We start from the raw sequence: 27,957 nt of genomic DNA on the forward strand, positions 1-27,957 counted from the left end.
TCTCAGGCGCTGCTCCAAGACTGCCTAAGATCTGTGTAAAAGAGAGAGACAAGTAATTTGATCGCAAGCCTATTGGAGGCGTCACCAACCTGAGACCTCATACAGCACTATCATGATGTTAAATAGCATGAGAGGCAACTTGCTACATTCGCATCCGACCCTTCCTTCCAAAGAAGCCAGGATAGACCCTTGTTGCATTCCACTTGCCAGTATTGGTGTGTGGGTGTCATGAGGCCCATGGAATATAAGTGCTGAACAAAAATGCTTACATGACTGGAAGAATTAGTTCTTTCTTAAAATTCAAATGAGTGAAGTGGCTAATAATATACTAGGCAAAGGCACATACCCAAGAAGTATTTATGTTTGTGATTTGCTTAATTAGATAAATGTGCACCCAGCTGCTTTCTTCTGATTGCTGCATTGCTGATTGCTTAGAAAATAACACTGCAACTTACATTGATTCGGACAGTAGCGCTCATTCTTTTAGACTGAAGTGCTCTAGCTCCATGGTAGACCACAAGCTTTGTTTGTCCAAGGTACAATCCCTAACAACTACTGAGAAAGCCACTTGTCTGCAGCTGTGAAAAGGAGTTGCCAGTCAGCATAGTGAGGTACGCCAGTTAAGCATGTTTAAAGTTATAAAGGTAAAGGTAAAGGACACCTGACAGTTACGTCCAGTTGCAGACGACTCTGGGGTTGCGGCACTCATCTCGCTTTACAGGCCGTGGGAGCTGGCATTTGTCCACAGGCAGTTTTTCTGGGTCATGTGCGCAACGCTTCTGGTGCAACGGTAACCCGAAACCAGAGTAGCGCATGGAAACGCTGTTTACCTTCCCGACAGAGTGGTACCTCTTTATCTACTTGCACTTTGACATGCTTTCGAACTGCTAGGTTGGCTGGAGCTGGGACCAAGCAACGGCTGCTCACCCCATTGTGGGGATTCGAACCACCAACCTTCTGATCGGCAAGCCCAAGAGGCTCTGTGGTTTAGACCACAGTGCCACCCGCGTCCCCTTATTTAAAGTTAAGCACATTTAAAGGGAACATTTACACTGTTGTTTGACAAGACGAACAGGCTCCGGTTAACCCAAACCCAGTTGCATGCTTGTCTCTGTTTTCTGTCTCTAAGGCCCACTTTTTACAAGCAGCAGAGGCCTTTTGACACATCTTTCCATGAATACACTCACTGCATGGAGGAGAGTGAGGGGGGGTTGTACCAAAGGAATGTATGAAAAGGACCTGGATGGCACGGGGAACTGATTTCTCCACTGTCCCACTTCAGAAGTCAGCAAGGGGCTCAAGTAACAACATGCTTCCCCGCGCAACAATTTACCTGCAAATAGAAATGTCATGGAAAGCTGCTTCTTGGAACTTTCTTCCCTCTGGCATGCCTGTTTCCTGTGTGCAGATTTTATTTTCTGTCTGTGGAGGAACATTCAGTCATGTAAATCTGCAACTCCAGTCAGAACTAAAATGGTTTAGTAGCCAAAGAGGTTTACCTGCTGCTTGTGAGAACCAGGCCTAAGTTACCACTGAGAAAGGAGGAGGAGAACTGGGCAGGAAATTAAATTTCAAAGTCCCAAATTCTTCTGTAGGTGAAATGGTGTGGTAAATACAGCAAGCTCAGTGAGGATAAGTATTTGGAAGGGCATCTCAGAGCTGCAAACCCTCAATGGTTATGGTGACATTAATTTCTTCTTTCCTCTCTCCTCCTTTCTCTTTCTCTTCTGCTCCGGGATCCTCTTATTATTGCTCTTTAACCCTTTCTCAGGTGGTAAGTGCAGTCGTTACAATTTGCACTACATTTCTGTACATTTTGGGCACATGGAATTGTAAAATATATGCAGTTACAGGTAGGTAGCCGTGTTGGTCTGCCATAGTCAAAACAAAATAAAAAAATTCCTTCCAGTAGCACCTTAAAGACCAACTAAGTTAGTTCTTGGTATGAGCTTTCGTGTGCATGCACACTTCTTCAGATACCTGAAGATATCTGAAGAAGTGTATCTGAAGAAGTGTGCATGCACACGAAAGCTCATACCAAGAACTAACTTAGTTGGTCTTTAAGGTGCTACTTGAAGGATTTTTTTTATTTTGTTTTAAAATATATGCCTTAATAAGGAAAGCAACACCTACCAAAGAAAATGTGTGTAACATGCATGTCTTCCCTACTTTGTTAAGAAATAAATTGACTTCCTCTCATGATTGTTCGGAGAAACAATCCACGAGCACTAGTTTGCACATAAACCCAAGTCAGTCTTTCCTTTCCCCCCTTCCAGCTTGGAAAGGGAGGAGCCGGGTGGGCGCAATGGGAGCAACATGCACCATCATGCCCTCTCTTTCGCAGCAGACCATAGTTTGGCTTAATGTGATGTGGGTCTCCAGGTCTCATGATTGTTCCCATGCCACTCTCAGCAACATCCACTTCTTTGAATCCATTGATTAGGAAGTATTGCATTTTAATAGGCTAATTTTTCATAACAATGCCCCTGCCCTAGCAAGAGGTGTGATATTAGTATTGTAGATAAATCGCACAACCAAAAAGCTATGGGACCAGGGACCGTGCAGGAGCAGCCATTGTGTCAGATGTGGCAAGGAGAGGGGAATCTGGCTTTGACAATCATTCTGCTCTGAGCAGCATAATTCAGAACTGATAGGTTGAACCTGCACAGGGCATCATTTGACTCAATATATATATATATATATATATATATATATATATATATATATTCTGTTTTTCTTATCAGGTGCCCCACAGTGCAACTCCAGTGTCACACATTAACACACACATTTCAAACAGGTTTCCTGCAAAGAAAAAGCCAGTGAGATGACAATGGGGAAACAATTCCCCAGTTTCTCCCCCCCCCCTGCAAAAAAAACGGGGGGGGGGGGAGCCCTGCAGCAAGACTGGCGACCATAGCCCAGCCTGGGTGTCCGCAGCAGAGTGCCTTATTCATTTCATTTCATTTCACATTCATAGGCAAACACTGATAACCTGGTTCAGTCAAAGCCTGGCAGTTTATGCAAAGAAAACATTCCACTTTCTTTCTTTCGCACTGCTCTACTTTGGGCTACAAAGAAAGAGTACATTTGACATATGTTTACTTCATTTATCTCCATATGTATATATATATTGCCTGTAGCATTAAAAACCTATGGGGGAAATAAGTATCTGTTCTTCTGCATTGCAGAATATTGGGAAAAAGATGTCCTGCCAACAGTTTACAGCAAATCTGGACAGGCTGAATGATGGGAAGGATTTTGCAAAGGATCTGTTGAAGGTAATCCTATATCTAGTAAAGGAAAGTGGGGGAGAAATGGGGTGTAGTGTTATTGCAGGAAATTCCAAGTGTCTGTGGCTGAAGTTCCATTATGCTAAGGTGCTGAACATGCATGCAATAAGAATGAATTTTTTTTTGGGGGGGGGGACGACCGTAGCCTCTGCTCCACTATCTTTGCTGTGATTATTTTCACTTTCATTCTTAGAGATGCTCTTCTATATGTCATGATCAGAAAATAAATACATGTGGTTCCACCTCCTTGAGGCTGCCCCACTTCAGATTGCAGCTGTGGGATGGCACAATTGAATGTCAAAATTCTCTGCCTTTGGAAAGCTAACATGAAAGGGGGAAAGATTAAAGCCCAGGCTTCTGCGTCTGATGCACTAATCGTCTTCAAAGATGAAGCGTTGCTTATATGAGAGAATTTGAACAGGCAGTTCCCTGGCCCTTCCAGATATTGTTGTACTCCAAATCCCACCATCCCTGACCACTAGCCATGCTGGCTGAGGCAGACAGGGCGGCAGGTAGCCCCAAAGCAGATGTAGCCCTAGGGCTGTGATAGGTTCCCTAGTTTTGTGATGGGTCCTGTTTGCAGGAGTCTGGCTGGCCAGTGCGGGAAGAGGATTCTGGACTAGCAGGGCCTTTGGTCTAATCCAGCAACACTCTCCTTATGCTATTACTTACAAGTTTTGCAAATGCCTCCAGGTGTGACCAAGCCAAGAAGAAACAACAACTATTCCTTTATTGTTCAAATAATTTAATTAAAAATTAAGATGGACAAGCTCATTTCCTATGATCAGTCAGGGACAGAATATAGCTATGGCGACATTTCACCATTATAGGCAGGTTTAATAGTGGTTGATATGGGCACCGTCCACAGATGGGAATCATTTTATGAGAACCAACTAAGAGCTGACTGTGTGTTCTTGTTGCAGGCACTGTATAACTCAATAAAAAATGAAAAGCTAGAATGGGCTATGTAAGTATGTTTTTAAGTGTTTTATAATATGCCTTTGTAAAAAGGATTAATGTATCTTAGAATTTGCCCAAGACAGAAAACAGTTTCAGTAATCGACATCTTGAATGGTATCAGGTAGACAGTAGAAGAGGTTGTCAGAGGTACCGCCATCTACAGGGAATGCATACTAGAGCAAAGAGCTCATCTTTGGAGCAGCTTCCTTTGCTCTCTGCTGAATGGGAAGGTCAGGGGGGTTCAAAGAAGCAGGCAACTTTGGCAGGGGAGCTGAATCAGTGGGTTGAATCCAGTTTGCCTACAGCACGACACCCTTGACTAAGGTTACCAGATTTTTTCAAAGGGACACTTTCTTTTTAAAGAGAGGGGGAAAAGTTACAGTCATACCTCAGGTTAAAGACACTTCAGGTTGAGGGTTTTCAGGTTGCGTTCCGCGGCGACCCAGAAGTAATGGAACGGTTTACTTCCGGGTTTCGCCCCTCGTGCATGCGCAGACGCTCAAAATGACGTCACGCACATGCACAGGAGCAGCGAATTAGGGCACACAGACATGGGTTGCCTTCTGCTCAGGATGTGAACGGGGCTCCGGAACGGATCCCGTTCGCATCTAGAGGTATCACTGTATTTTTTTAAAAGTTTTTTTTTTTAAAAAATTAAGAAGTAATATCCTCTCTTCTGTGGTCTCCTCTGTCGCGCGGCCTTAATCTGGGCCCCAGGCTGCTCTCTTGGAGCGCTAGCTGCCGTGGAGTAGGCTTGGATTGGACCTGAGCTCGGCCATGTGTCCTTGCCCTCCTGGTGCTCTCCTACCTCTCCTCTTCAGTATTGGTGGTAGCAGCTTAGCAAGGTTGGGGCTCCCCTCTTTTTTCTCTTTCCTCCTTCTCTCTCTTCCTTCTCCTCTCCTCCTTCTCCCTGCATCAGCTCTGGGGTTTTCCTGCCCCCAGAGCACCACCTGGCAGTTGACAGGGTGGCTGGGTGCTCTTGTGCCTGGCTCAATTTGGGTCATGGGGCGGGGGTCAGCGGTTCCCTCAGTTTGCGCGCTGCTGTCCCGGTTCCCCCTTGGCAGTGGCAGTCTCAGCAGCCCGGAGCCAGCCTGGTAGCGCAGTTGGTTCTGGCTGGCTTCAGGAGCTGCTCGCTGCCGTGGCGTCTGCCATTTTGCCTCGCTGGAAGTCCCCATATGATGTGTCTTGTGCCATTGAACCAATCATGCAACATTCATTCCCTACTAATAAATCTACAATACTTAAAATATAAATCCGGGGACATGAAATGAAATCCGGGGACATTCCGGGGACGGATTTTGTCCGGGGACAGATTTGTAAATCCAGGGACTGTCCCCGGGAAAGGGGACATCTGGTAACCATGCCCTTGACTATTTGTGACACGAGGAGCTTCAGGGCAAAGAGGAAGTTGGCTAAATTGGAGTTCCTTCTGTGAGTGGAAGGAGCCTTTCCATTTGCAGAACTGACACCCTGGATCCAGCCCCTTGTATTTTGGGCCACAGAAATCCACCCCGCATGTCAGCTGTTAGCACAATGCAGATGCAAGGAGCTGTACTTTTTTTTTATTCACTCACATACAATATCATTTTAACCTGCTCTGATCTGCTATTATATTTAGCTGCTTATTGCTTCATTTGTTGACATTTTTAATGATTTAGTGTCCCCTTGGTCTTTCTGCAATGGGTTGCTGCTTGCTCTATACCAGCTGTTTTGGGTTCTGCATCCTCTTTACATCTCCCCACTAAAATCAGTTCACATTGTATTGTGCAGAAATTAAAGGGAGCATCTGAAGAAGCAGCTCATCTTATTTCTGAAACATTGCAGTGGAAGCCTAGCCATCACTTGCACAAGGGTAGCCAATGTGACGCCCTTCAGAGGTTGTGTACTACAACTCCCATGATCCCTGACCATTGACCATGCTGACTGGGGAGATTAGAGTCCAAAATATTTGAAGGGCACCATGTTAGCACCCCTGCACTAGCAGAACTGAGTTGTTGTTTTTCGGGGGGGGGGGGGTTGCTAGCAATTTCCTCCCTGCACTCCTATTGACCTTTTCAGCTATGTTTTCAATGACAGCATCTCCAAGGACCATCCAAAGTGTCCTGCAGAGAGTCTACACTTTGGGTGCCACCATCTTCGATCACATGTAACTCTGTACTGAATGAAGAGTCACAGGCCCACAAGCACTTAAGATGGTGGCTTCCATCGTGTGAGCATTCTAGGGAACAACGTGAATCTCCCTCCGGTTGTCCTTCTGCTATGGCAGCTGCTCTTGATGCAGTGCTGCAAAGGCAAGCAGTGTTTTTTTCCTGTATGCAAACTGCTGATCCCTCCAGGACAGCATCCTTTATAAGCACTCTTCTGGAGGTCATTGCTGAGGACAAAAGTCAAATGGAGTATTTGGGAAACGTTTGCACAAAACTAATAGAAAAACTTGTTTTGAGTAATCCGAGTACAATTTACTTAATCATTCTCCCTCAACCAAAATGAGTATTTCAAACAAAAATAAAATTTCCTGACTATTCAGTTCACATTCTCTGTTTGATTACATTTAAATGCAAGGGTGAATTAATAGAGTCTGGCATGTAGAATGTATTTTTAAAACCTTAAAAGCCCATTTAAGAGCTGGATTCCCCCCCCCTGTCCAGCAATGCAATATATGGGATTGCACCTTCTCTGCCTCAGAATCATTTCTCTGCTGTGAGATGATTTGCTTCACAGGCTGGCTATAGCTGCCCCCCCCCATGGCACTATCACCACTTGAACCCCATTCTGTAGATGTACTGCAAAAATCAGGCAAATGTTTGGGAGAGAAGACTTGCTGCAGGAATTTCAGCTTTGCATGCTGGGAACAAAAAGCAGGAGATGGGGGTTATTGTTTATGTTTGAGATGGGGTGGGGTGGGGGGCAGGGAAAGGGGAGCAAATAATGAACAACATGTTGAAGAAATGCAGGTTGTTGGAACAACCTTGCTTGGTCACTATCCCACCCCCACCCCCCACCCCTGCCACCTCATTTTAAAGGACTGCTTGGGTACAGTTGTGGAGAAGGATACTGTAAAGTGTTTTTTATTTCCTTCTGGAAGTGCCAAATATCATGAAGATATGGCACTCACGTTGTTTTGGAGGGGGAAGCACCGCATATCATATTGAGTTAGAGTACAGTCATTATCTAATCGGCTGGTTGTAACAGCCACTCAAACGGCAGCAGGGACATTTGCCATAGGAAGAAAATGGGTCAATCAGCAATCTGACTAGAAAAAAAAGTCATCTATATATAGCCTTAGTATTACATCACAGGGATTTGTGTGCGGCTTTTACATAATGATCTTTTAAAGCAAAATCAAGTTCTAGTCGTTTTAATAGCATCGAAAGCAGGCCTGCACAATTTAGGAGTAGGGTTGCCAACTCTTAAAATGAAACTATTCTGACAGATTTGTGGGGCCAGCAGTTGAGGGAATTTAGCACAACAACCTGAATTCACCAACTGTAAAAAAAGAAACATCAGCTGGCAGGGTGCATGGCTTTGCTCCTTGGTTTTAATGAGGCTGTCCCAAATTTCCGAACAAACTGGGCCACACCCCAACCCAATGGCCAGCATCCGTATTTCTGACCCATCAAACGAACAGCCATCCACCAGCCAGGTATGGCAGCCCACCAGGAGTTTAATAAACACATTATTGCCTGCGACTGTAAAATGGGCTATATGATCATTCTCCTTGCCAGCCTAATAGATGGCTCGGTGGGTCACAACAATTTGTACAGGTTGCGTCTAAAAAAAGCTTAAATTTGCTTGTTGCCTGGTTTTCTGAGGAAATACATGCCCAGCTAATGACATTTTCCAGGAAGGTTTTGCAGATGTGTAGTTTCAAGTATTCAGAGCACTAGAGAAAGGTGTTGTGGTTTTTTGGTGGGATCGTCAAAATATAGTCTTTTGCTAAAGTCAGTTTTACTTCAGAGAGAGAGAGAGAGAGAGAGAGAGAGAGAGAGAGTGAGAGAGAGAGAGAGAGAGAGAGAGAGAGAGAGAGAGAGGCACTATACATCTCACTGAAACATTAATTTAAAAGATCCACTGGAGGGAGCTAGCTGTCTATCTCCATTTGGCTGCATGTAAAACACTAGCATTTGGGGGAAGTGTTATATAAGTGAGTTCAAAGAAAGTGCATCTGAGCATCTGGTTAAATAAATAAATGCATGCAGGAAGGAAGGAGGAGGAGAAACGCCATTCAAAAATACTCAAGGCAGGTGACGAACTCATTAGCCTTGAAAGACAGGTATATGATTTCCAGAACTGACACCCTTTGGTGTAAACTGATGATAAAATAGGACACTATCTAGGACATTTCAACATCTAAGCAGAGAGATTTCCCAGCAGATGGTAGCGCTACCTTCATGCTCTGGTTATCTCTCTGCTGTCAGATATGCTTTTCTGCCAGATAGTACACAATATGTGCATTAGCCATAAGATATACTTCTGTTGCAGCTCTTTCTCTTGAGGAGGCTGCTGCTGTTCCTCTCAGCAGCTAAGGAGAGGCCAGCACACCCTCCTCCACACAACCTTACTGTTCCTGAATCTTTGTAGAACTACGGTGTGAATGCACTTCCCACTTCTCCAAGTGATAAAAAGTTGCAGAGAGGAATTAAGTCAGACTGAGCACTACATTTTTTTAAATAGAGATGTGCAAGCCCCCTCCAACTTACCTTAAAAATTAATTGGGATTTTCCAAAATCTTTCCTGTTTGCTTTATAATCCTTGTTAGATTTCTGTTTCGTTTTTAGTTTTGGATAGAAACACTCAAAATTACTCTCCCTTTCCCACCAGTCCCTCTGTCCCAAGGGCAAAAAACCCCTCCCTCTCAGGGTAGGGGTGGGGGAGGATTAAAGAATAATAATAATAATAATAATAATAATAATAACAACAACAATAATGTTTTACAAAGCATTTCTTTATCTGACAAGACACCTGAAATGAGCTCTGATTGTTTTGCTCATCCTTTTAATTGAAACCCAAGTGAAACCCATGTTTGTCTAAAGAGAACCTGCACCTGCAGATCAAAGACACAGTCTAAGTATTTAGTAATCTTTTGATGGCTAAATATTTTCATTATTATTATTATTATTATTATTATTATTATTATTACTACTACTACTACTACTACTACTACCACTACCACTACACTTTGGTCTCCCTAGTGATTCCTGTCACATCGGCTCAACAAGAAAGGTGAAATTTGATAGAAACCACAGTTCCACTGAGAGATAGCTACTCTGAATACCAACCCCCTGGTCATGTCCACACTGTCATGGTGAGGGCTTACCAAGGGCTGCTTTCTGAGGTTGTGCCCAGAAAAGCAAAGCCATTGTTGGGGAGCAAAACCCCACCACCATGGGGCAGACTCTTGCCTCAAGGGACCCATGGAGATGGTTGGCTTTTGCCCCCTAGCTGTACTTTTTCTGGAGGGACACGGGTGGCGCTGTGGGTTAAACCACAGAGCCTAGGGCTTGCCGATCAGAAGGTCGGCGATTCAAATCCCCGCAATGACGGGGTGAGCTCCCGTTGCTCGGTCCCTGCTCCTGCCAACCTAGCACTTCGAAAGCACATCAAAGTGCAAGTAGATAAATAGGTACCGCTCTGGCAGGAAGGTAAACGGCGTTTCCATGCGCTGCTCTGGTTCGCCAGAAGCGGCTTAGTCATGCTGGCCACATGACCCGGAAGCTGTCTGTGGACAAACGCCGGCTCCCTTGGCCTATAGAGCAAGATGAGTGCCACAACACCAGAGTTGGTCACAACTGGACCTAATGGTCAGGGGTCCCTTTACCTTTACTAATACTTTTTCTGGGTGTAGTTTTGGATTGCAGCTGATGTGCAAACAGATGGAGAACATTTGTCCTGTCTCCTAAGAGTCAGGAGTCATTTCCCAAGTTGTTGTTGTTGTTGTTGTTAATTTCCTGCCCATCTTAGGGTGCCCCAGCCACTCTGGGCAGCTTCCGACAAATTGCAACAACAGCAACTTATTTATACCCCGCCCATCTGGCTGGGTTTCCCCAGCCACTCTCGGAGGCTCCCCACAGAATATTAAAAATACCGTATTGGCCCGAATATAAGACGCACCCACAAATAAGCCACACCTTTAAAATTCAAGGCTTATTTGCAGGTGCAGCCCCCTCCTGGCACTACCACCCTGAACAGGGTGCAGGGGGGTGGCTGGCGCTCGGTTCCGAGGACACTGCGCGCCCGCCTCCCAACACTACTGCCTCCCGGCACTCCTGGCACTACCACCCCAAGCTGGGGGAGGACTGGGAGCTGTGGGCAGGCTGTGCGCCATTGACCCACACTCCCGGGCTGCTTTGCTGATGGCCTTCCCCCCTTCCCCCTTTACGGTGGCTTGGGTGAGGGTTGGAGATGCAGTTGGGACAGGCGCCGTTGTCCCGCACCCCCGACGGCCCTTGTGGGCAGCTGTTTCAGCAGCAATACCGTAAGGTTGCAAATATAAGCCACACTTTAACTTTTCACAATTGGAATTTGGGGAGAAAGTGCGGCTTATATTCAGGCCAATACAGTACGATAAAACATCAAATATTAAAAAATTCTCCAAACAGGGAACAACAGTAACACACCACACTTCCCTCTCCACGGCTGCCTTCAGATGCCTTCTAAATGTCAGATAGTTGTTATTATTCCTTGACATCTGATAGGAGGGTGTTCCACAGGGTCCTCTGCCTGGTTCCCTGTAACCTCACTTCTCACAATGAGGGAACTGCCAGAAGGCCATTGGAGCTGGACCTCAGTGTCTGAATGATGGGGGTAGAGATACTCCTTTAGACATAAGTGATGACTTCAGAGCAACAACCATTAATGACAATAGAGACTTCTCCCCCCCCTTCCAAACACACTGCTTCCTGCCCACCCACCCACCCATTTTCAAAGGGAACCCCCCCACACACACACACATACCTCCGACTTAGTTTGCTTAACTTCTCTATTTCACTTTATTTCCAAGTGATGAAGATGAGCTCAGAAAGTCTTTGTCAGAACTGGTGGATGATAAATTTGGTGCCAGCACAAAGAAAATGGCAAGGATAGTTGATGGCAGCAATCCGTTCCTGGATGTCCCCCAGGCCCAGAATGCTGTAACCTACAAGCATGGCATCCTCACTCGGAAAACCCATGCGGACATGGATGGGAAGAGAAGTACGTATTGAAGGGGGTCCAGCGGCAAGGGCAAGAGATGCGCAGTAGAGTGGCAGAGACGCTTGTTGAAATGGTTGTGCTCAAAGAGAGAGTCTGGCTTTTCACTGATGCATGCATGGGCTACAACAAGGAAGCATGGGATGCACCACCCTTCATATTTTCCAGGGTTGTTTTAGCTCCTGCTGATAGCATGGGAGTCCCTTCTCCATGGCTTCTCCTTACACCACACTGGTAACTTTGTGATTTGTTTGTATGGTTCCTTGCAATGTAAATGCTGCTCTCTCTGGATGAGACAATGCTTAGGTGGAAGCAATTACTGGAATTCCTCAACGCCATTCCCACCAGTGTTCCTGGAGTAGCATGAGAAGAAGCCGTAGGAAAGTGACTCTCACACCATTGCTGGGTGTGAAATAAACAGGTCCTTATGCACATAAACAGGCCACAAACGAACTAATGGGAAGACCTTTGCCAAGGCTGATGATGGCAGTTTTCCTTAAAAAGCCTCATGTTTCTGCAGCGATTTGTGTGTGTGTGTGTGTGTGTTTAAAAATCATGATATTTCTTCAGCATTTTAGCATGGATTTTTACTTTAACCAATATATTTTTATGCAGTTTGACATTTTTGCAAGCAATTTCTCCTAATATAATGCATTTTTATGTTATTTACACTATGTTTGCTTTTATGCATACTTTTGCCTAATTTCCATTTTCTGAAACACCAGTGGTTGGAAGAACCGCACCACAAAAGTCAGCTAAGTGTGTTTTGGCTCTCACGTTGTTTCAGAAAGTGCAAATATATTAAATTCAGTTTTAAATGTGAACTAGATTAAATTTCTCTCCCATTTCTATTGATAATCACTTCACTGTATTACCCCAACCCCCTCACCCCATCATAATTGCGGTCTTTTGTGGATTAGTTCAAAAATTGTATTTCTGTGGATCTGTTGTGATGTCTCATATTAATGCTGTAATCAACAGAATTATATGTTTTTCAGCTCCCAGAGGAAGAAGAGGGTGGAAGAAGTTTTATGCTGTTCTTAAAGGAACCATCTTGTATTTGCAAAAGGTATGTTTAACACTCTGAGAGTTCTGTAAGATCCCACCAAGTTAACTCTCTACAGAGCGAGGATTTTCACTTAAAACAAACACCATAAATAATGAATTCAGCATATATTGGAGTAGACTAGTCTAGTCCAGCATCCTGTTTCGCAAGATTATGAGCCAGATACTTGTGACAATAAAGGGTGGGTAATCACAGGTGGGCTGTGGCAAAAAACAAAGTGGGCACAGCTTGCTGTGAAGGGCTCCCCCACCTCGGTTCTGCTCATATTCCTGAGTTCTCTGATGCCTTCTGTTCCATTCCAAGAGAAAAAGTCTCCTTGGTGAAGGGGGAGACAGGCCAGGTCATGGGGAAGCATCTGAGAAGATGGAGTAGCTTGCCAGGTCTGTCTTAGAATCATAGAATTATAGAATCATAGAGAAGGAAGAGACCACAAGGGCCATCGAGTCCAACCCCCTGCCAAGCAGGAAACGCCATCAGAGCACTCCTGACATATGGTTGTCAAGCCTCTGCTTAAAGACCTCCAAAGAAGGAGATTCCACCACACTCCTTGGCAGCAAATTCCACTGTCGAACAGCTCTTACTGTCAGGAAGTTCTTCCTAATGTTTAGGTGGAATCTTTTTTCTTGTAGTTTGGAGCCATTGCTCCGTGTCCACTTCTCTGGAGCAGCAGAAAACAACCTTTCTCCCTCCTCTATGTGACATCCTTTTATATATTTGAACATGGCTATCATATCACCCCTTAACCTCCTCTTTGCAAGAAAAAAGTTAAACGAGTGATGCTACCAGGCAGTAGCACTGGCAATATCTCTTGTCGTTGGGGATCCTGGGGAATTTGCATGCAGAGCGCCGCTCACTTCTCAAATGGAGGGGGCGGGCAGTAGGCCATTCCATCTTTGATGGAGCCCTATGGCACTTGCTACCTTGACCCTATTTTCTAAGGTAAGCCTTTTTCCCTTTGTGGGGGGATGAGATAGCAGATGTCATAGGAAAATGGACCCTTCAAAAAGTGTTTCTTTTGAACGTTTTTGTGCACTTAAAGTGAAGAATTAAAGGACGCAGTTGATTTTCAGGGAGGGCACCAGGCTGATCCCTCATCTTCAGCAGAGCAGCCATTATTTCTCTTCTTCTTTGCTCTCTACCACTTCCTTTCAGCAACCCGGCGGTTGCTGCTGTTTGCAAGCCTTTTCAGCCCCCTGTATCCCCCTGCTTGAGTGCTGCGAGGTATCTTTTCTGAAGGTTAGGCTGGAACCTTGCAAAATTGGTGCTTCAGCACTGAAGAGGGAAAGCCCACATCCTTCACAGAACTGAAATTAATGTAAAGGAAAGCTCACCCAAATGGGGAGAGGCTGTTGTCATTCATGTGTGTCGTGCTTGGTTTAAAAGATTAGACATATGCTTTCAGTCTTAAGTGTCACAATATTTAATTTAAACTCCTGTCACAGAAGAGGAGAGATGACTTTTAAAAGAGATTAAATAATCATTAGCAAAAAAAGTTTTAATTGATTCAGGCATTTTGGGAAAACGACACTACTATTGATGCCTTTGGCACCATACAGTAGGTTCCCATGAAACTTACACAATTATATTCCTCAGTTAGCAAATGCTGGCAAAATGCAACATCCCTGCAACAAAGTACTTCCTGAAGGAAGAGTATCTGCCCTCCACACAACACGTCTAATTGCCATGAGTCATGTGATTTGGATGAGGAGTCGGACATGCTTTGCATGGTACACACAAAGAAGATGTCTGCTGCCATAGGTGTATGAGGCAGCCGCTTCCCCCCGTACAGTGCAAGTCAGCACATCATTCCCCCATCTCACGATGACTCAGAAGCTCTTGGGACCAGAGTTTTCAAAGTGCACACATGCAATTCACACTTGTTAGATGCTTCAAGCAGCTTTTATCTCTTTAAAGGATATTGGAGAGCAGGGGATAAAAGCACCACAGTTGTTGCTAATACACACACACACACACTATTGCAGAAATGGGACAGAACAAATTTCATCAGAGGCATTAAGAGGGAGACTATCCCCTGCTACCCCCCATTATCTCCAATTTGGGGGGGGGCTTTGGAGAGCTCAGGGGAGCAACTCTACAAGTTCACAGCTGGAAATGGAAACCCCAATATATAAAATTAAAGTCTGTACAATTTCATAACAGCACATTTATGAACAACCTGAAAACAAAGATAGATGGAAAAAACCAACTGAACACTTTTCACATATGTGTTAAATATGTTTTGCAAATACTGCTGCAGATGAAAAGTAGATCCACTCTTTTAGAGGTTCACATAAACATTAATCACTCATGGTAGATGGGATTTCTTTTAAAAACAGCCCAAATTGATATTACATTTATAGTTAATAAGAATTCTCTGCAGAAGCCAGCATACCTATTATATCTTAAGCTACATTATTAGCTATTGTAATTAATTATTATCAGAACATTGCAAAAACCATAACTCATATCTTTCATTATATTTAATAATTTTTTTGCAGTCTAATCAAGCTATTGTCTTGTCTTTCTTCTCCTTCCCAAAATCCAAGGAAATGTGTCTACTTAGCCATTGCTGCAAAGTCCAACAGTTTACCAACCTATTCTTTAATTTCGGGTGGTGCTGATTATCTCTACGTTTTTGCAAACATATAAAGGACTAAAATATAAGAGTCTAGTACTTTATTATTCTGCCCTACAGAATTTCATAGAATAGCTTAGAATCCTTATCAAGTGATTTAAAAAATCCTCCATTATTTCTTTGACACCATTACACATTTCCACCATGTGGAAAACATCACTTATGATTGGGAAATGCTTTCAAATGTTTCTGCTTTAATTTTGCCTGGACTCACGCTTTTGTCTCCATTTCTCAGAGATTACTGTGGAAGGGATCCTCTGGTTAGCCTTCAGAGAGGTCAGGTGTCAGTTTTCTCTAGCAATGCTTAACAACCATCTATTAATATGACAGTGTGTATTTCTGCAAGTAATTCCATACTCTGTGTGTGTACTACACTTTCTTTCCAGAAGCCTGGCAAAAATGTTGCAGTGGGAGTTCCTCTTAATGGCATAATGACAATTATTCATCTGATGGTTGGTTGGCTTTAATTGTTTTCTATTTAGCATAATTTCCTTGATCTATGTACTGAGTATTACAGATATATTTCTGTCATTCAATGTACAGATAAGACACCTCAAACTTTAGGCATGACCACAAAGACTTCAAGGACTTCTCTGAACTGACAACCTGTTTGATGAAATGTAAGTTATCAGCACATTGTACCTGAGAATCACCATATAAGTGGGCTGTTTGTGTACATGAATGTTGTAAGTGTATATGTATTTCAGAAAATGTATGGATGCCAGCTGGCTGTGTCATGTTTGATCTTTTCTATTATTCTTTCTGCCTTAGGTGTAACCAATAATAGGAGGACAAGAAATGTCTATGTGTCATCACCACCAGAAGCATCCCTTGCCATCCCTTGAGGCATACAGCATGCGCTGCCCACCTGCTGAAAGATGCCCAACACCACCCACATATCATTATGGATGTGTGGGCCCAGAAAAAGGCAGACTGAGAAGAACACTAGCATGATGAGGTCCATCTGCCAGGAGTTCACCAACTGCATCAAACAACCATACAAAAGTACAAGGCTATGTGGACTGGACTTCTGAATGTTAGTGGAGCTATGCACGATTGAGGACAGGAGCTGAGGGGTCTAAGGAAAACACCAGTTAACTTTTGTGGGGGAGAACCCATGTAAGAAACTGCCACAACCACCACGAGGGAAATGGCTGGCGTTGACAAAGAGCCCATGCAGAGTGAGAGAGGGTCATGGATCAGTGCACCAGGGGTTGGTGCAGAACCTCCTGGACCACCATGTGTCAGGGCCAGGCGAGAGTCCCCTGGAACATGACAGAGGAGGAGAAGAGCAAGTGTGTGCATGGACACAGGCACTGATGTCAATGGCACTAGGGGGTGTCAAACAGGAGAGCTGCGTCACAAAAGCTACTTCCACTTGTATAGAGCACAATTGTTCACTGGCCTGTAACAATAAAGTTTATTGAAGGAAAAGGATTTGTCCTGTGTGGTGCACATTTCAGTGAAGTCATACTCCTAACGCTTGGCTAACAAAGAATTTGCGTATTGCTGGCACTGATGCAACTGGCTGCTCATGTGTTGGGCAAAACGTTGATCATCACGTCTACTAAATCCGCAGTACACAGCCACCCGCGTTTTCTCTCTGCAACACCCCATTGATTTTATATAACAACATGGGTCCCGACCCCAGCGTTCTTCACTTGCCTAAATACTTGTTGTTGTTGAGTCGTTTAGTCGTGTCCGACTCTTCGTGACCCCCTGGACCAGAGCACGCCAGGCACCCTGTCTTCCACTGTCTCCCGCAGTTTGGTCAAACTCATGCTGGTAGCTTCCAGAACACTATCCAACCGCTCGTCCTCTGTCGTCCCCTTCTCCTTGTGCCCTCCATCTTTCCCAACATCAGGGTCTTTTCCAGGGAGTCTTCTCTTCTCATGAGGTGACCAAAGTCTTGGAGCCTCAGCTTCATGATCTGTCCTTCCAGTGAGCACTCAGGGCTGATTTCCTTAAGAATGGAGAGTTTTGTTCTTCTTGCAGTCCATGGGACTCTCAAGAGTCTCCTCCAGCACCATAATTCAAAAGCATCCATTCTTTGGCGATCAGCCTTCTTTATGGTCCAGCTCTCACTTCCATACATCACTACTGGGAAAACCATGGCTTTAACTATACAGACCTAAATACACCACACACTTAAACACTACAACCTGTATCATGCTTCATGTTTCTAATAATATGATGCAACTCAAGATGCAAGATAGCACAAACTTTATTCCAGAACAATAATTCACAGAGCAGTGCTAACAAACTCATGCCGCTCATGGTTCTTTGAATCAAAGCCACTGTTCCTTCTACTCTTTCCTGTGAGACCAATATTGCCAACTAGTGGGTGTCATTTGATTAATCTCTTCTGTCTTTTATTTTCTTCATTTGAGATGTGTATGTGTTTGTGTTTAAGGAGACACTGGATAAACACCTGCCTGGAACAGTTTTGGAAAGCTAGTAAGTCCCTTCCAGCATGATTCTATCTGAGTTGCTATCACTGTTATCTCTCTTTTCCTTCACAGGATGAATACAAACCTGACAAAGAGCTTTCTGAAGTAGATCTAAAGAATGCCATCCGCATTCACCATGCCTTAGCCACAAAAGCCTCCGATTATAGCAAAAAATCCAATGTGCTGAAGCTGAAGACTGCAGACTGGAGAGTGTTCCTCTTCCAAGCGCCGTAAGTGTTCCAACAGAACCCATGAGGTCCTCCTCTTGTCCTTTCACTTGGCCAAGTGCAGATTGCCCAGCCATTCTCCACATCATGGGGGACGTTAGGAAAGTCCTCGTCTCAAGGGGGCTTATTCATAAGTACCTTGTCACGTTGTGTTTCTTATTAAAGACAGAATTAGAAAACAGGACATCACTGCTTAGTTGGCATTATAGCTCCTTATTACCTGAAGGAACATGTCTCTGTTTTACTGCAGAAGCTAAGCAGGTATGGCCTTGTAAGCTTCTGGGGAAACTGTGTAAGGTACTGAGTTCTTTGGAATAATAAGATATGGGTGTGATCTACTTCTTTCTCTCCCTTTCTCAAATATGCGTCTCCCACCCCACCCTCCAATAGTGAAAGATCTGACCACCTCCAAATAAGCCCCCCCCCCCATGTACTATTGGCTGTGGAAGGGCTCTCCTTGTTTTGCCTCCGTATTCTAAGACCCATGGCCAACTATTGTGCATACGGCTATGGCAATTGCCTTCAGAAGACGCAAGCAGTCTATATCCCTATTCTGAGGCCTCCTGCAGACATGGCTACTTAACTGGCACTAGCAACTGTCCACCAAGCATTCCACTAACCACGTAAACCAAGAGATGATTGATTTTGGATGAAGGTTCTTGTCTGGTTTACATCTCTATGACATGGTTAGATGAAAGAGGGGAGGGTTTAACCCCTTGGTGCAAAAACAGGGGTGACCGAGGGGAAAGCTTATGCCATTGTAAATGTGTTAATCTTTGAGATACCACAAGACTTTTGTGTGGCACCTTATTTCATGCCTTCCTTCTGGGGAGAAGGGGGCCCCCTATTTTGGAAACTGCACCTGGGCTTCCAACCCCCTTAATTTACCTTAAATTCACAAAGTGGATGCAGAGAAGACCCTCTTCCTGGTGGTCATGTAATGGATTCCCACAGGAAGCGGGATGACCAGAGAACCTCCTCTGCTACAATTAAAGTGGGTAGGCAGGTCTATATTGAATCAGGCATTCTTTCAGATAATCTGGTCCCAAACTGCTTGGATCTCAAGTCATTAGCAAAGGCTTCAATACACACCCAGCAGTTCAGAAAGGCTGCGTAGTGGGAAGAGAAATGTATTGAGTCTCCCTTCACTTTTATCATATTGGCATGTGTGTTCTCCGTCTCTATCCCACCCCACTTCTGATACACCCTGCCTCTCCTACTCTTGTGTGTAATGGTCCTCTTCCTTCAACCCTGCCTGGTCTCCATAGAAGCAAAGGAGAAATGCTGTCCTGGATTCTGAGAATAAACTTGGTGGCTGCCATTTTTTCTGCCCCTGCATTTCCAGCTGCTATTTGCTCCATGAAAAAATTCTGCCGTCCTCTCTTGCCATCTTCAACAACCAAGCTGTGTCAGGTAAAAGGAAAAAGGAAAAAGCGTGTGTATGTACATATATGGCAGAAAGCCACCCAACTGAGTGCTGAATGTATGCTTAAGTCTTCATCTTGGCCCATTTTTTATTAATTTCTTCACGACATTAGCACAGTCATTGAGGACCACACAAACTAATAGTGGTAGAATGAAGCAAGATTGCAATCTGGGATAAAACGAACTGCCTGCCCTCAGTCCTCGCCCTTCCTGACCTGTCTGCCACATTTGTCCACTCTTGTTAAAGGGAAGAGGCATGTGGCGTCATTCTTGCTTCCTCTCCAAGACCTCCAAAATGGCTCCCCCACAAGAGGGAGACAGGATCTTCCCACAGCTACCCTTTCACCCTTAGAGTGATGCCCTTGTGGCAACTTTGACATTAGGGTCACCTTGCTAGTGGTGATAGACCACCCATTACATTCCACCATGTTTGTTTATGTTATTTCTTTATTTAAATATTCATTCTAAATCCATATCTAATATTTCCAAAAATATTTCTGCAGCATTAAGGTGGCATACAATCAACACAATTAAAAATACAACACAACACGATCTAAAATGAGCAGAAGAAAGAATCCAGTTTGAGAGATCACCCAGAAACCAGCTAAGCCCATGGGCTTTGTTGAAATAAAAGTTCTTGCCTCACAGAGCAGGCCAGGTAGAACCCCTGGGGCAGAGAGGTCCATCTGATATGAACTCACTAACTGAACCCTTGCTGGTGGCAGGATATAGAAAAGCCTGGTGACAAACCATTCAGGGCTTCAAAGGTAACAACAGTCACTTTGAATTGTGCTGGAAATGGAGATATGAAGTCAATGTGGTCACATGATCCACTCAGTAGCACAATAAAAAATTTCAGCTGCAGTAGTTTGCATCTGGTCCTACTTCAAAGGCAGTTCCATGTGAGAATCCAATTGTAACTTTTTAACAAAGGCATGGTGTGACTCTGGCCAGGTCTGTTCCAACTATATGTCTCCAGAAAAAGTGCAAAGTCTGAATTCTGGTAGATCCCTTTGTATTTGTATACATGCTTATTTCTGAAGAACTTGACTCAGTCTCTCTTCTTCCTCACCTTCCAGGAGGAGCAGCTGCAGTCTCATGAGAATAAAATGAGGCAAGTTGCAGATGAGTTAACAGAGCATAAACTACACCCGGTAGTGAAAGGCCTCAAGTCCAAAGAGGCTGAAGAATATCGCCTGAAAGAGCATTACTTAATATTTGAGGTGAGGCTTTCCAGGTGACAAATGATCTGTGGGGCAAAGATAGGGTAAACCTGGAGAGAATGACTGGGGAAGCATGGGTGAGCTCATAATCTCTTTCTGTTTAAAGACTTTTAAGGAGCAGTCCAAACAGACAGCAGGAGGGAGGCAAATGAGTCACCATTTCCAGTGTCCTGCAGGGCTCATGACACCAGCGCTGCAGTAGAATTGCAGGGTCACATATACATTCCTAGGGACTTTCCATCATTCTACCCACTGGAAAAAATGCACCCTGTCAACTTACATAGTCTTCCCGCCGGTTTGGGGGTGTGTTGGAGGACTAGATAGGTCCCTGCCACACCCTTGTCAGGCTCTACAAATGTCTGAGCTCCAGCATCAGTGAAGCAGTGGGAACAGAAGGTTTTGCAGTGGTGGTGGTGGGGAAGCCACTTGGGCCAGATCTTCCTCTCTTAGGTCTGACTTCCTCTTTCCGCCCTCAGATGGGGCATGAGCAATAGCTTATGGTGCTTGGGATGCTCTCCCAGGGAACATATTTTTGTAGGGTCCTAAACATGGTTCCCTAGTGCAGAAATGACACACACAGAGCAAACCTCTAAGCATCTCTCTCTCTCTCTCTCTCTCTCTCTCTCTCTCTCTCTCTCGGCTTACAATATCTTCCCGGCAGTCAAAAGACTCAGTTCCCTGTGTAATTATCCTGATTAGACTTAATTGCACGTCTCCCAAGTAGCTTTATACCTGTAAAACACTATAAATAAGGTTCTTTGTTGATATGAGTATAGGATGTTTAGGAAGGTCCTCAAATTGTTGAGATAAACAAAGTTATTATCCACCTGAAGTGAGGCATTCAGGGCATAGCGCCTGCCCATGTGATTTCTGCACAATGCATGAGCTCAAGGTGTTATCCATTTTCAGTAGGTCTTCTGCTGAAGTTGTATTTTATTGGGTTTTCTGAACTTCTGCTGTTCTTTGTTTTTGGCTTGTCCAAAAGAGGTACACCTTATCTGTCCTCACAGAATTCATTGGTCAGGAGCCCAAGTGCATGTAATGATGCTTGAGGAATTAAGTATTTGTGCATTCCAAGATGAAGGGATCTGATCCACTCTTCCTGGACTAATCCTGGCATGGATCCAGACTTAGCTCCCTTTCAAAAGCTCAGTTCAAAAATGTGCCAAAATGTATTTCAAAATGCATATTTTGATAGAAAATATGCACATAAGAGTAAGTTCACTTCTAAAGTACACTAATGGAAGCTCAAGCTGGAAGACATTTTCCCCATCACTAGTCCTTCCATACTATCAAAGAAGCTAGCTTGCTGCTCCTGCTGCTGCATGTGTTGGAAAATGCACTGCAATTCCTCCTGTGCATGATGGGACATGCTGTGTCCTTGCTCTCAGGGAGTTGCTGTGGCAGAAACCAGGGCTGGTAGGTGTAAAAAGGAAGAAGAAAGGGGAACAGGGAAGAGAGAGAACTCTTAAACCACCTCCTAATTACTTAACTTTTTTTTTTAAAAAAAAAAATTAAATTTATGTGGATTTTTAAAGAAGTTTCCCAAAAATTATTCAGATAAATGTGGAATGGAGCAGATTTATATGTCAATTCATGTGATGTAATGAACCAGATTGGGGTCCTGTAGTTGCTCCCTTACTGACCGCTTACCCATCCTTGAAGCAAACACATCCTCCTGGTCACAAAGAGAAATCCCCAGCACTTCTCTCTCTATCTATTGTTCTGGTCATTTCTGACTTTCTCTCTCAGGCTTTTTGGTCTGTTTCATTGTCCTTCACAGAAAAGCCGCTATGAGACATACATCAATCTTCTGTGTGCGAAAATAAAGGCCGGGACAGATGATCTGGAAAAAATAGAAGCCAACCTCTTCACAATGGAAGCTGAAGACATTTCCTTGAGGAAGACCTACTCCAGCCCTTCCATTAGCCAAGGGCAGTTGCCTGTGGTAAACAGCAAAGCAGAGAAAGACCTGACAGACCAGAACACGTCAGGTAACCAATAGGTTAAAGTAACCAGAAAGTGGTATCTTGTCCTCCTCAACTGAAACTTATGAGCACAATAGTTTCTTGGGTGTGCATTAAGTACATAATGCAAATACTACAGCAGAAAGAATTCAAAGAAGCTTCTCTTCTGGTGCTTAAGTATTCCAGGATCATAGACTGTCTGCACTGGTTATCACTGTCGACATTTCCCTTTACTGTGCATGCAATAAATGGACAAGTTTTCCATACAAGGATTGGGATGTTCTTTTGCCAGCTGTGTTTCCTTGTAAACAGCTGGATTTTCCACTGAGCAACTGCTGCAGCGCTGTAGCAACATGGAGACACGACCAAATCTGTTCCTTTAACTACTTTAACTACTACCAGTGGTGCTGCCGTGCCACAGTCCTTACAGTATACAAGTCAAGAAATACTAGGACAGCAGATAAACAGAATCAATGGGCAGCATTTCTACAGGTAACTGGGTGAACAGTGTACATGTAAAATCAAATGCTATCACCAGAACTCAATGAGTGGCCCATGTATTGCAATAACTACATTATCTGCTCTACTGCCAAAATGTACGTACAGTTTTAAAACTTGGTGTCAAATATATAACCTTGTAAAGGTAAGAGTGCCCAAAACATGGACAGGAAGAAAATAACTTTGCTATACAGGGATCTTAGCAGTGCTAAGTAACGTTTTGAACATTTAGTAGCTTAATGGACCTTTCTTTTTCTCTTCTGTAACTGAATCCCGGCTGGCTGTGCTGCAGTGCAGGCTCTGCTCTTGCTGTGCACTCAGCCACCGTAAATAGGGAATTCTCTCTTGCTTCTTCTCCTGTGCCCCTTCCCTTCTGCTTCTGCTTCATGGGCATCCAGGCAACTGCAAGCTAAGCGACACGCGTGGGGAGGGTGGGGGACCGAGCTGCTCATAACAGATAGCTGTACATATTCCATTTTGCTGTAAGCATAAATATACTCGCTCAATGGGATGTTGTGCTTCTGTTCCTTTCTTGCTGTGGTAGAAGTGACTCCGCTGCGTTTTCAAGGCCTTCAGCACTTTATTTACTGATTGACTCATTTTCATCTTCTTTTCTAGACATGCTCACAGTTAATCAAGTTCCAGTTTTAAAGGATCTTGTGGCTGCTAATTACAGTAATTTACAGTTTCTATTTTTGCAGCTTTTTAAGATGAAGATAATAAAGAGATTTGTTTGGATTCTCACAGCTTTTGAGAATTTATAAATTATTGAGTTTCCATGTTTCGTACCACTGGGGAAGCCACCATCCTGTTTTGCCACCCCCTTTTTAAATCTCTTTGTTTTTGTACAGTTTGATAGTTTTATTTGAAATGATAAATTACAAATCATGTACAAATGATGATGAACCTGTTAATAAAATGGATTAATCCAAAGCTCTACCTGGTCCTCTTTCTGATGACTTTCAACAACTCAGCAGAAACGATACCCACACATATAGAGAGATTTTCCACAGTGGAGGAAACTGCACATTTATTTCTTTCGGTTGGGCTGAGGAACCCCAGCCCAGAAAGAGTCACCTGGATCGTTCCTTTCAGTTTAGCCTGCAAAGAGATGCGGATTGTTGAAACAGTTTTCTGGGTATTTCATCTCCACTTCAGAGTTTAGAAAGAACAACAGTCTGGTGCAAGTTACAAATATGTACAAGAACACTATCATATACCCTCCTCCCATAGTGGGTAATAAATGATTATTACTAATATTACTTAGGGTTAGGGTTGGGAAGACCCTCCAACTTTAGTTTTCTTACCCAAATTCTCAGGCTCCCAAGATAGCACAAACTCAGATGCCATCTGGTCATGACCTTGACCACTGAATTCCCACTTTTCCCTGACTACCATCACATGCACGTCCACATTTCTTCCTTCTTAGATTCTTTATTATTGTTGTTGTTGTTTAGTTGTTTAGGCGTGTCCAACTCTTCGTGACCCCATGGACCAGAGCATGCCAGGCACTCCTGTCCTCCACTGCCTCCCGCAGTTTTGTTGTTGTTGTTGTTGTTGTTGTAGTAGTAGTAGTAGTAATAATAATTTATACCCCAGCCATCTGGCTGGGCTTCCTCAGCCACTCTGGGTGGCTTCCAACAAAATATTAAAATACAGTAATGCATCAAACATCAAAAGCTTCCCTAAACAGGGCTGCCTTCAGATGTCTTCTAAAAGTCTGGTAGTTGTTTTTCTCCTTGACATCTGGTGGGAGGGCGTTCCACAGGGTGGGCGCCACCACCGAGAAGGCCCTCTGCCTGGTTCCCTGTAACTTGGCTTCTCACAGGAGGGAACCGCCAGAAGGCCCTCAGAGCTGGACCTCAGTGTCCGGGTAGAACAATGGGGGTGGAGACACTCCTTCAGGTATACTGGGCCGAGGCCATTTAGGGCTTTAAAGGTCAACACCAACACTTTGAATTGTGCTCGGAAACATTCTGGGAGCCAGTGTAGGTCTTTCAAGACCGGTGTTATGTGGTCTCGGCGGCCGCTCTCAGTCACCAGTCTAGCTGCCACATTCTGGATTAGTTGTAGTTTCTGGGTCACCTTCAAAGGTGCCCTGGACACAGACTTGACCTGCGCCTCCATGGACAGCTGCAAGTCCAAAATGCACCCACTTTTCCTACCCTCTCTTCCATCCTGGGAAAAAGGCGTGCTTTCTTGGTCTTGGCTAGCTGCAGGGCCCTGGAAAGTCATCTTACTGCAAGCCCTTTTCCCCAGACTTCCTGGCACCAAGGAAACTGGAGCTCCTTACACACCCACCTAGGCACCCACAAGTGTACACCTGCTGAGCCAGTGGGACAAGCCAATTACATTGCTCCCCCCAGAGCACCCAAAGGGGAAAAACCCACAATTGCAGGAACAAACAATTATCTGGGCATCTCACACATCATGTCAGAGATGTGAAAAGAGATAGAATGAAAATGTCTGATAGCCATTTAGGGGCTGTCTGGCTGAAGCTACAACCATGTGCACGTTTGCCCAAGAACTCTGCTAAGCTATTCACCCCCTTCCCTTCCCTTTATTCTGACGGAGGCACTAGGCTTCGTGAGAAATGGGAGGATGGAGGGAGAGTGGTAGAGGAAAAACAAGGAGTGGGGGGGGGGTTTACCTGAATTGCCCACCCCCTCATTGCTCATGAGACTTGGTGAGCTGTTAGTTATGTTCTCTCTATAAAAGGCAACTGCCATATCTAATGTGACTCCAACAAACTCAGAATGGATGATGAGGATGAAAAGCTGGGACTATTCAGGCCTTCCTCCCACAATGGCTAATGTCACAAGTAACAACAACAACAAAACTTGGCAAACATTCATAAACTGCCACCCCCCCCAAAAAAAACCAGGAAATACCATATTTTTCTGTGTATAAGATGTGCCCATGTGTAAGACAACCTCTATTTTTTGAGTCCCAAATTAGGAAATAAATATTTTGAACACTAAGCAGAACAACTTTGATATTTTATTAAATATTCAAAACACCTGTATATTTAGTACCATATATTTAAACATCAAACAGTGAGGCAAGCTGTGTAGTGGGGGCTGCCCCTGTGAGCTCAGTGTAACTCCACACTAGCTGCAGCTCCATCTCTCCCGCCTGTGTGTTGCACTTTTGTCTCAGTATTTACGGTATGTACCGTATTTATTCCACGAGCGCCGGCATATGCAAACGCTGATTGAGGAGCTGTGACTGCCAGAGCTGCCTGAGTGAGTGTGCTTAGGGAATGGGGGTCTGGGTAGCCAGGGGGCGGCTGAGGGAACCGGGTGGAAGGAACAATGTCTGGAGTGGGGGCTGCTGGGAGGGGAGTACCAGACCAGGGTTTGTTGTAAGGCCAATAGTGAGGGAAGGCTGGGGAGGGGGGGAGAATATGGATGATGGTATATATTTATTTGTTTATATATTTAATTGCAACATTCCGTGTATAAGACGACCCCCAATTTTAAACTTAAAAAATTTGGGGGAAAATATTTTCTTATACACGGAAAAATATGGTAGCTTACATTTTTTAAAAAAAGGTACCCCTGACCGTTAGGTCCAGTCGTGGCCGACTCTGGGGTTGTGGTGCTCATCTCGCTTTATTGACTGAAGGAGCCGGCGTACAGCTTCCGGGTCATGTGGCCAGCATGACTAAGCCAATTCTGGCAAACCAGAGCAGCGCACGGAAATGTCATTTACCTTCCCGCTGGAGTGGTACCTTTATCTACTTGCACTTTTGAACTGCTAGGTTGGCAAGAGCAAGGACCGAACAACGGGAGCTCACCCTGTTTCGAGGATTCAAACCGCCGACCTTCTGAACGGCAAGCCCTAGGCTCTGTGGTTTAGACCACAGCACCACCCGCGTCCCAAATTCAGACTCCATTGCGTTCCATGTTCCATGTTCCATGTTCATAGTGGAGACTGAGAGTCTCCTCTGTAGCCTGCAAATACTCAACTTCATCCCCCGCTAGCCACTGAAGTAATAGAATGTGTCCCAAACCCAGGCGCAAGGAGTCACATGGGGGCCATGTGACATCAGCAAAGGTTGCACTGCCTATTGGCAACTGCCCTCTGCCTCTCACACACACACCCTGCAAAAGCCCATGGAGTGAAATGGTGTCGTTGTGCAGCTCTTGGTAGACACATAATCTCAGAGCCTTGACTTCAAGCTCTGTGTTGGCCAAGAGAGTCCTGCATTGACCCTGGTCCAACTCTGTCCAACTCTGCAATTCTCTTATTCCATGAAATCCAAGCAGGTTTTTGGAGCAGCCTGCTTTCCTTCCAGGCTTCCCTTTGCCCTGTGCCACAATGTAGCCTTGTTCTAAGGCTGTTTTAGGAGCCATGCTCACCTGAGCCATTTCCCCTCAGGAGTGTGAGAGAGATTACTGGAGCCTGGCTAGACTCTGTATGCAATCATTTTTATTTCTGTATGTAATAATTGCTGGCTTCTTATTGTTGTGGGCATTCCTAAGTGTTTATTTGGTTTAATTGCACAAGCAATCTGCAAATGCTTGTTGTATCATAGCAAAGAAAAACGCTTACAAAGCTTTTGTGAAAACTAGACTCTTGGCAGTTATAAAAAAAAAAAATAAGGCAGTATGTTAAAGAAATCAGGCAGATGCAGATAAGAAATCCGTTTTATTAGGTAGGTGTAATAAAACCTATGTAGAAATGCATGAAAACATTAAAATAACTTTATGGGCTCTTTGGTGAATGAATCTGCATATGATGTTTCACGCAAAGGAAAGCAGAAGTCGCATAAAATCTCAATAAATCTAGAATAAACCCCAATGTACCTGTCCATCTTTTTAAAAAATGCCAAAAGGGGAATGGGATACCAAAAATGGCTATTAGGACTGCACCTGCTGCTAAAGGCTGCACCACTTCCATACTGTCCAACATTTCATAGATTTAAGAAAAGGCACTCTGTGCTCAGAGCAAGGAAGAGCACACACAAACAGACATTTTGCTGCTGGTGTATGCAGCACTAGTAAGCTGCTCAAAACAAAACTC

At 44.3% G+C, this 27,957-nt stretch overlaps 1 protein-coding gene across 1 annotated transcript in view; it reads left to right on the forward strand.

Annotated features, from left to right (window-relative positions):
• The window catches only part of PSD2 (pleckstrin and Sec7 domain containing 2), a 57,938-nt gene extending 34,072 nt beyond the window's left edge, over positions 1–23,866 (forward strand). Inside the window, exons 8-15 of the mRNA XM_079983519.1 lie at positions 3,189–3,278; positions 4,214–4,257; positions 11,251–11,441; positions 12,437–12,507; positions 17,662–17,819; positions 19,085–19,229; positions 20,321–20,464; positions 22,248–23,866. Of these exons, the coding sequence (XP_079839645.1) occupies positions 3,189–3,278; positions 4,214–4,257; positions 11,251–11,441; positions 12,437–12,507; positions 17,662–17,819; positions 19,085–19,229; positions 20,321–20,464; positions 22,248–22,469 (1,065 nt within the window). The 3' untranslated portion in view covers positions 22,470–23,866. The remainder of the gene's footprint in view (positions 1–3,188; positions 3,279–4,213; positions 4,258–11,250; positions 11,442–12,436; positions 12,508–17,661; positions 17,820–19,084; positions 19,230–20,320; positions 20,465–22,247) is intronic.
• The last annotated feature ends 4,091 nt before the right edge of the window (positions 23,867–27,957 follow it).

This window comes from Podarcis cretensis (genome assembly GCF_951804945.1).
Source record: "Podarcis cretensis genome assembly, chromosome: 7".
In the NCBI taxonomy this organism is placed as follows: Eukaryota; Metazoa; Chordata; class Lepidosauria; order Squamata; family Lacertidae; genus Podarcis; species Podarcis cretensis.